The sequence below is a fragment of the Panicum hallii genome, chromosome 3 (genome assembly GCF_002211085.1).
Source record: "Panicum hallii strain FIL2 chromosome 3, PHallii_v3.1, whole genome shotgun sequence".
Classification (NCBI taxonomy): domain Eukaryota; kingdom Viridiplantae; phylum Streptophyta; class Magnoliopsida; order Poales; family Poaceae; genus Panicum; species Panicum hallii.
Window position 1 is genome coordinate 62,511,700 of NC_038044.1, and position 9,444 is coordinate 62,521,143.

General features: G+C 43.7%; 1 protein-coding gene across 1 annotated transcript; it reads left to right on the plus strand.

The window, feature by feature from the left end:
* The first annotated feature begins 1,234 nt into the window (after window positions 1-1,234).
* LOC112884639 (protein RRNAD1) lies at window positions 1,235-7,898 on the plus strand. The gene is made up of 11 exons (XM_025950094.1): window positions 1,235-1,397; window positions 1,502-1,597; window positions 1,682-1,765; window positions 2,096-2,170; window positions 2,286-2,366; window positions 2,947-3,074; window positions 3,163-3,396; window positions 3,530-3,704; window positions 5,695-5,778; window positions 6,523-6,870; window positions 7,468-7,898. The coding sequence occupies exons 1-11, from the start codon at window positions 1,254-1,256 to the stop codon at window positions 7,669-7,671; spliced, it is 1,653 nt and encodes a 550-aa protein (XP_025805879.1). The 5' UTR covers window positions 1,235-1,253; the 3' UTR covers window positions 7,672-7,898.
* Window positions 7,899-9,444: the final 1,546 nt, after the last annotated feature.

A 9,444-nucleotide genomic window follows, 5' to 3' on the forward strand; every position in this document is an offset into this window, starting at 1 on the left:
TATTAGGACTGGAATATAATCAAGAACCACTTGCCTTCATCAAAGAACTGCTGCTGCTCAGAAACGTCTTCACAGCCTTACTCTTGCGGACCTTCGAACTGCGCACTGTCTATCGTAACACACAAATACATACAAATAAATAAATAAAACAAATAAGAAACAATACACCAAATAGTATAAATAGAGCAAAATATCATTATAAAGCTACTGTATACGTCGCAAGGGTCGCGTGAGCGCAAGAATCGATGAAAATGGAGTTAAAACGGAGAAGTTATGGCTAAAACAGGATTCCAGAGGCTTATTTATGGAAGATTTGAAATTAGAAAGGCTCTGGGTAAAGAAATCAAGGGCTAAAATATAATTAAACCTTAAATCTAGGGGTTAGATTGAAAAACAGAGGGGCTAGGGACAGCGGGTTCTATTTTAGAAAAGTACAGGGGCTTGAACAGAAGAAAAAGGATCTATACGTAAATACTTTTGAACTGCCGTGGACTGCGGGTTTATTTCGATAGAACTCAGGGGCTAAAGCGCAAAATACCCTAGGGTTGACCGGTATCAGGTTATTTGACTCCGGTCTCAATTTAATTTGGACCGTCGGATCTGGATCGGACGGCGGGGAATGGCTGGCGGCTGCGGGACGCGGCGCTGGACGCTGGCGGTGAGGTCTTGCGGTGGCGGGCGGCGGCGGCTCGTCGAAAATCGCGTAAACGCGACTCCGGTTACGGCTTCGACTCGGGTTTGCCTTGGGAGAAAGAGAGTGAGGAAGGAACGTGTTCAAAGGGTTGGAAAGAGGCGCCGGGGTTTGAGGAAGGCGGATGACGGTAAGACTCGGGTTATTGGAAGTATACGAGCGAGACCCCTTCAATAAACTTGCACGTAATACCGGTTATGAACCAGTAAATGAAGTTGTACTGAAATTATGGGAGCGAGACCCGTAGTATGGAAGTAAGGCCCTGTCAGTAAACTGCACATAGAACCAGCCGTGAACCAGTAAACGGAGCAAATGGGGCAGTACAAGAAGAAATAAATATAGGAGCGAGGCTCGTACAGTAAAATTAAAGAGCGTGTAAATGGAAGAGCAAATCTGTTCCGATTTCGACGAACGGGCCGGCCCTTGAAACGTAGTACTCCTTTTCAGGTAATCCATAAGCCCAACACGGCCCAACAGCCCAGCAAAAGTAGCCCGACTCGCTGACTGGACCGGACCTCACATTCGAATTCGGGCTCAGTTCCTCCTCTCTCCTCCCCGCGCAATGGCGGCGACTCCGGCGAGGGGCGGCGGCGGCGCGTACTCCTGCGAGACGGCGGCGCGGACCCGCGAGTGGATGGAGGCCCTCGCCGCCTTCCTCGGCCGCCACCGCCCGCTGCTTGAGGCCCACGTCGTCAACTTCTTCAAGGTCCTCCTCGTTTCCCCCCCGCGAATTCCGGAGGACCCGTGACGGATTGGAGGATTCTGTTCGTTCGCTGAGTGTTTCCGTCCGCTGTGGTTTGGTTCGCGCAGGACAGGATGTGGGAGCTGGTGGACGCCGAGTGGATGGACTGCCTCCGGCGGGAGCCCGTGGAGAGCTTGCTCAAGCTGCCATCTGGATGCGTCCAGGTATGCATCGCTCTGCGTGCACGACAGCGTTGCTACTTCACGCCCTATGGAGTTTGATGGATCCAAGTCTCTGCTGCTTTGCAGGAGCACTGGCCCACTACGCTGCGAGAGTTTGTGCTTACTGCTAGGTCGCTTGTTATTCCACGGGAGCAGAAGGCTCCGCAGTCGGTGGGTTTCCTGAATTTATCGGATTAGCTGGGTACAGTTTGTTGGTAGTAGCATGAATTTCTTTTTCTGAGGGAAGCACACATGGTTCGGAAGCATTTGAGTTAGTGCATACTTTATATCCAAGTTTTCTGCGCACGCTCCACATGCAGTCGTGTTGCTTGGTTTCAACGAACAAACTAGTTTACGATACATGAGATTACTTTTCTCTTAATAGCTGTTTCCATTACATACTCAATTCACCTTGCTGTCATTTCTAGTCATTTAGTTAAGAGATTGTCTATTTTCTGTGATCTGCTTTAATCTTGACATTTTTTTCTTGGATATGTGCAGCTTGCACCTGATATTCATGTAGCTCCAGTTGGCACTGTTCTCGCTCAAGGCATGAACTCAAAGAAGAAGCACGAAGTAGGTAATCTTGCTTTGTGCTGATTCTTGAAATTGCTATGCGTGCTTATTTATTTGCATGTACGGAGTATGGTGTTATTTTCACTCTCATGCCTGGAGAAACTGCTTCATGCAGATTGAAAATCTAGCTGCGGTGGTTCATGCGATTGCTAAGAGTTGTGGTGCGAAGACAGTGGTTGATGTAGGTTCTGGCCAGGTATGTCATCTGCATGCAAGCAGCTGCGCAATTGTAACTAGGTTTCAAGTGGACACAACTATCTTTCTAATACTTGGACAGTTGGCATCTTTCTTCATTGCTCTCAGTTGTGATTATGCCATCTTAAGAATTAGCTTTATGTATTCATTGCTCTCAGTTGTTATTATGCTCACTTTCTCTATATCCATATTTTCTTCACCCATTTCTATCTTCGTTTCTTTGATAAGCTATGACTTGATTGCTTGATACTTTTGGAAGTCAGGATGCAATTGCTCAATCTTACATGAAGAGCTTAAAATTCTATCTGTCTTTCTTTCCCAATAGCAAAACTGAAAGAATCAGTCCTACATGAACATCTTAAATTTAAGCTGCTCTTTAATTTGTTAGACTTGTTTGCAAATTTGAAGTCAGTCGTTTTTTAGCACCTGAAATCGGATGTTTTTTCCTGTAGACTTTGCATGGCCTTGGTTTTGTGTTGCTATTTTCTGGGAGTGAAAGAAATGCTTTACTTTAACATAATCCATCAGCAGCATGTTATGTCATGTATTTATTTTTTGCTCATCTTATTTGATATTATCAGGGCTATCTTGCACAAGCTTTATCTTTTGAGTACCAACTCCCTGTTGTAGCAATAGATGCTTCGTCACATCATGCATCAGTTACAGTTGCTCGTGCAGAGAGAATAAAGAAGCACTATGCTGCTAAATGGTGCAACCTTCGCCAAGTTCAATTTCAGTTCTACTACCTTTGGGTTGGTACCTGCTGCTATAAATTGCTGCCTATTATTTTTTTGCAGTGTGGAGAAGCAATTTCTCAAAGTACCTAGGACTGTCACCTGTCATGTTCTTTCTAGTGACACATTGGCAGCTGTCACGTTGGATGCATGTAAGGATGACCATGGTGAACATTTAAGAGAAACTAAGGCCTGTACTGAGAAAAGCCCTCAAATCCAGGAACCAACTCAGAGCAGCCCACCATTAATCCTTGCTGGTCTTCATGCTTGTGGTGATCTTTCTGTTAACATGCTAAGGTTGGTCTTTACAAAGTATGAGAACTCCGTCATTGTGTGGTCCTTTGTCCAAACTTGCTAAATGCTGAGTCTTGAATTAAAGTTTCCCACCTTGATGGAAGTCTTTTAAAGTATGGCTATCTTTGTTGGACAGAGTTTTTGTGTCCTGCGAACAAGTAAAAGCATTGGTAAGCGTTGGCTGCTGTTACAACTTGCTTTCTGAGGATTCTTATGAGGGCACGAACACCTGTCCTGGTTTTCCTATGAGCAAAGCTGCCAAACTATCTGAACTAGTGCTTGGGAAAAGCATCCGTGATCTTGCTTGTCAGGTACGATGTAATTCATGATCTTAGTGTTGCCTGCTATTTTTTTTTGAAATATCTCTTGTTGCAACTTGCTTTTGAAGGCACTCAGCATAGACAGTATATCCTGACAAGAGTTAGTTATTTGGTCAGTGGACTAAGAAATTAAGAACAAATGCTCACAAGCTTATTGAAGCTTTGTGTTTCCTCTGTGCACACTTGTGTGGTCTGCAATTTCATGGTCTAAAGCATTATTTGCCAAATTAAAAGGATACTTATCATCGCCTCTGCAAGTTTTTATGTTCATCTGTTCTATGTTAGTGGAATGTATTACTGTTGCATTGTAGAGTTAACTGTTACTTGACCTAATAACAGTATTGGTTGCTTTTATTGACATAACATGTGTGTTAGGTAATTAGTGCACTGTGACTATATGTCGGTTCCGGAAATGGACGACAGCTAAAACTACTCGAAGATGTGTATCGCGCGTCGTGATCGGATGTGGCCTAGCACACAATGACTCAATATTTATACTAGTTCGGGCAGAATGCCCTATGTCCAGTCGGGGGTCAGTCGGATGTATTGCTTGAGCCCAGGTGCTCGTGAGAGTTGGGGAGTTACAAGCTTTAGAGTGGAAGTCGTGAGACTGGGAGATTGGATTTTTCAATCCCCTTCCTAGGCGGGTGACCCTCCCCTTTTGTAGTCCAAGGGAGGTCTCCTGTACAGGGGTGCTAAGGTAGAAGAAATGAGGTAGAGAGAGAGAGTTCCTCGCTTCACCAGTCGCGGCCGCCAACCCTGTCAATTTCGGAGCCCTGCGACGACCATCGTCCAATTTATGCGTCGTGGGACGGCCGTCTCGTCTTGTCCCTGTGCGTTATGCTTCATCGATCGGAGGTCGTGTGGGCGTTGATAGGTACGGTACGGCTATCACGCCCCGTCCTTGGCGCCTCTCCCGGTCACTTCGTCGTGACGGGGGTGTTCCGGCCGCATCACGATGACGCTCTGCCCATCCCTTTGCAAGTACGGGTAGGTAAAATAGTGGCGTCCTGTTGCCACAGCAGAGAGGACTGTAACCCCCGTGGAGGGGGTGGTTGGCCGTGTACGATAAGTTGACCCCAAAGCCCATCCTTATCTTTCGCATTTACTCCTGGGGCCTGCTGGCAAGCTGAGTCCGGCCTTTCGACTGCCCTACCAGTCGAGGAGGCGGGCATGTGTTGGGCGGAACTCAATCGGAACCCCCAGTCGGAGCCTAGGTACGGATCCGGCCTTTGGCTGCTTTGCAGTCGAGAACACGGGCCTTGGTCACCCCGACCGAGTAGTCGGGGTTGCGGACCGAGGCGGCCCAGATGAAGTTGTCGCAAGAGGCGGATCTACTCGACTTTGCTAGTCGAGCCTGTTTGATGTAGCCGATCAAGGTGCAGTCGATGTAGTCACCAGGAAGTAGTCGTAGATGTAGTCGAAGTAGTCGTAGAGGTAGTCGAAGTAGTCATAGATGTGGTCGAAGTAGTCGTAGATGTAGTCTGGCGCTCATTCTACGCGCGGCCTTGGGCTGTCCAGCGAGAAGTGGTCCCACTGGGACCCCCGGGTCCCTGGACCCGTTAGACTGCTTTACAGTCGGGGAGACGAGCCTTGGTCACCCCGACTGAGCAACCAGTCGGGGACACGAGCCCTGGTCTCCCCGACTGAGTAGCCGGTCAGGGACAGAGGCCTTCGCCACCTTGACTGGGCAGCCAGTCGGGGTTTTGGGCTGAGATTAGCCCAAATGAATTTATTTGCTTCGTACGGATGGGCTTCTGTCCCAGGTGAGGCCTTGGACCAGTCGATGGAAGTGGGCCTGCTGGGGACCCCGGGTCCCTAGACCCGTCACTATATCTCTAGTTAAACTGATTGCAAGCATGATAGTCATATAAATTTTTAGTCTGCACATTATTGAGGATGCACACTTTGGAATTATCAAAATGATTTATTGATATTTTGGCTGCAACTCTTTATGTATTGATATTTTTATTCCTTTTAGAGTGCAGAGAGATGGAGAAGTCTCACCATGGACATTGCGCTGCAAAATTTTGATGTACATGCCTTCCGAGCTGCATTTCAAATGGTAAACGTTCCGTTATTTTAAAACAAATTTATTGTCTTTTCAATCGTTTCATTTATACTCTGGATATTTCACTCTATGCTTTATGTTTGGTCACTCTTCATTCATCCTCATGGTCAATATGATTCTAAAGAAAGGTCTTGAACATGTACTTTCTGATGAGTATGTGTTCTTGTTTACCTAGTTGCATTGCGTCAGTAATTCACTCATATAAATTCAGATTTTATGCTATGCCTTCTTTTTCTGTGCTTAAGCAACAGTTTCAATATAATATTCAGCTAGCTTGATGCGCATGATGTTGTAAGCTGGATTATAGGGTGGTCACCGGCGGCAGCTTTTGTGACATTCCCAATTTACCTTGGGTATTTTGCTAGAAATCTGTTGCAGTGGCTTCCTAGGAAAGACCAACTGCCTATACACATGATGATATGCTAGCCACTCTGCATCTCAATTGTTGTTTCTTGTATGATGTCAGTGCCAAACAATTAAGTACATTGCTTTCTGTTTCATGTTTAGATTACATATATTCATGCCTTTCCCTGTGAATATGGAAGTGGATCAATGTTTGTGAGTATTTCGATTATAATTTTTATTGGAACTTCCCTGCGATGATTATTGTTCATGAAAGAAGATATGGATTGATTTAGATTCTACAACGCTATAATCTAGGAGCTTCTCTGTTTAACTAGTTAGTAATTTGATAATTCAAACTTTTGGATTCTCTCAACTAATATGTTCTTGCTTTAGGTACTTGAGAAATATTTTCCAGAAGTGTCAAGGTTGAGTCCATCAATTGGAAGGCAAGGAAAAGCTCTTCGGCGTCAGAGGCTTCGGAAAGTTGTGGAATCACAAATGGCTACAGAGAAAATTGATGATTTCTCCTGTTCAACTTTAAAGGAACAAAACACAAACACAGATGATGTTGATTCAGTCATATATGGAGTTGACACAGGACCAGATGACATCCATCATGATGAATGTCGAAAGTTTTCCCTTTTCAAAGATTTTACACTATCAGGATTAGGTCGCCTTGGCTGTGGTTCAGTGGAAGACACGAGTCTGCTTGAAATATGGAAGGATGTGCAACCCTTCTCTGTAGGTTTTGTCAAAACACCCTTTTTAATTATGCCGTCTTATACGGTATTAATTCCAAGAAGTTAAATGCACTGATTATTTTCACTTATTTGTTCATCCTCAATAGAAGTGAAAATAATTTTATTCTGTCACTGTCTTAGACATGCATTAGGTAAGCAAGTCCTTGGTAAACATTGATAAGTATGCTTGCTGAGGTCATTGCATTTCTAACGCATGTGTGGAAATCCTCGCAAAGGCCTATCATGGCTATTAATTTCTTCAACAGTTCTTTAAATTGGGATTAAATCACTGTGTTTCTGGTAGGTGGGTTGGTGGAACATGTATCAAAAGAGTTATGCAAAGCATAGTAAATTAGTATGTGTTTATGCTGAGTGAAGACACTATAAGGCAGACTGACAGTGTTTGTTGCTTATATCATAAAAAACTATATTAATCTGCTCAACAGTATGTCGGTCTAGATGCCTTTCCAACTGCTTCATATTCATAAAAGCATAGTAGTTGGGATATGATTGTGGTTTCCCCCCTGATTTTTTTGAGCACCAAAAGAAACACTCTGCATCACAAACTTCTAATCTGGTTTTTTTTTTATTCTTGCAGGAATATATAGGTCCCTTTTGGTGCCTTCGGGCTGCTTTAGGTCCACTGGTTGAAACATATATTTTACTTGATCGGTTATTATTTCTTCAAGAGCAAAGCAACCTAGTCGAAGCATTGTTGTTTCCTCTATTTGATCCTACTATGTCTCCAAGGAACATGGCCATAATTGCTTGGAAGTTATCTGCAAATTCTTCAGAAGCATGAGATGGTAAATCTTCTGATGCCGGAATATGTAGGTTGATGAGATGTTGTGTTGGTACAAAAGTATAACAGACAGATTCTTGTGGCAGAACTTGTTCGTTCATTATATATTTAGATACAATATTGTATTTGTTGTCTTGGCGTATAAAACAAACACTGAAGATAGTCTTAGCTTTGAAATTATGATAGCAATGGATTATGAGACTGTCTATATATACTCGAGTTGCTTCTTTGTTGCATCCTAGCTTCTCCCAGAGTGTATCTTGCTGCTTGTGTTCAGATTTTGCGAGAATGTGGCAGGCCATCTAGCCCTCAGTATTTCTGGCAGGTAAGAAAGAAAAACTCCATCAGGCAATATCTTGCAAATCTAGTTGCAGGAATGTGCAAGATACTGCCCTCGAAGAGTGTGCCTTTATCCATTAAATAAATTCTAGGTCAACATCTACATCGATTCCATGGCCAGAGTGCTTGCTCGCTTGCTCGTTTTTCTAAAGTGATCAAGAAACAAGTTGCTATGGAACATTATCCTTCCTTCAATATGTGTTTATGTGTTCTATGCAAGAACTTGTGTACATGTCATCACTCATTGTTGTTATATCCGTCTGAAAGAAAATGGCATTCGGACAACAGAAACACAGATAGGATTTTTCTTCAGATATTTCTAGGATTTTGCCTGCCTGCGTATCCTGATGCAATTGGTAATGTTATGTCTGATCATGAGAACCAATGATTTGGAGTCAGTTCAACAGGGTCGAGATAGAGGGGCAAACTATCATTTATTCAAGTAAGTTGCCTAACCACATTGACTATTTATCTGCAATCTACTGTGGCTTGTCATAAAAAATCAAATCCTGTAGGATCTCTGATGTGATGCCACCAACATGGGTAGGCTGAAAGACGACTAGCAGAAGAGGTTGACTTGCGTTTTATTGAACATGTGCTACCCACATGGTTCCATCAGTATGTTTGTGGTTTCAGGTTTGTCGTTGCTTATCCATGTGTGCATGTGTGATGTGTCTGGCGTGTATAGATTTTTTAGTCCTTTGGTGATTTGACCTACTGTTCTTATCATATATAAGCATTTATTTAATGTGTTTTCGGTTAACTCCTTGAATTGTTTGTACCCCACCCTGCAATCTTTAGTTTTTTTTTCTACTCTTCTGCTGCAGGCTTGACAACTTAAAAAAAGGGCTTGGTTAATTGCTACCCCAAAAAAACACTTCCATGTTGACCAGTCATTTATTCAGTTTTATTCACCACTTGTTGTTTGATGGTCATAGGAAATTGATGCAACCAGCAGAGGTTCTTGGTGTAAAGGCAAAATAATCCCTGGGCCACTGGTAGATGTATAAGATCTGTACTGAAGCTTCTCTCATCATGGTAGCTCAAGAGCAACAAAGCTGCCATGTCATTTGGCGGATGTGGTTTTACAATGCAGTTTGACCAACTCAAGCTGTATCCTTGCATTGGCCTGCTGTCAGAATCCTGGTATGTTCATCCTTTTTGGCTGTATGACCACACAATAATTGGCTGATTTTACTTCCATGTGTCAAACGAAACTTTCCTTACCTGGATTGTACGTGATCTTGAAGGTGAGAGAGCTATGTAATGTGCCCTCTTCTTTTGTCCTCTTTTTTTTTTTTTGCAGAATTTGTCCAGCCATTGTCATGAGGGTGACAGTGCCTGTACTTCCGATGATGGATCAGTGTCAAGGTGGACACTCATCAGAGCCGTCGCGGCCCTTCCTTCCATCCTCGAGCCCTTATCCAGATTTGC

Excerpts from the sequence above, each read along its gene's own strand:
- LOC112884639 (XM_025950094.1), top strand. The coding sequence starts at position 1,254 with ATGGCGGCGACTCCGGCGAGGGGCGGCGGCGGCGCGTACTCCTGCGAG. Across the intron at positions 2,171-2,285 it reads ACTCAAAGAAGAAGCACGAA|ATTGAAAATCTAGCTGCGGT; the intron begins GTAGGTAATCTT and ends TGCTTCATGCAG. Across the intron at positions 3,075-3,162 it reads AAGCACTATGCTGCTAAATG|TGTGGAGAAGCAATTTCTCA; the intron begins GTGCAACCTTCG and ends ATTTTTTTGCAG.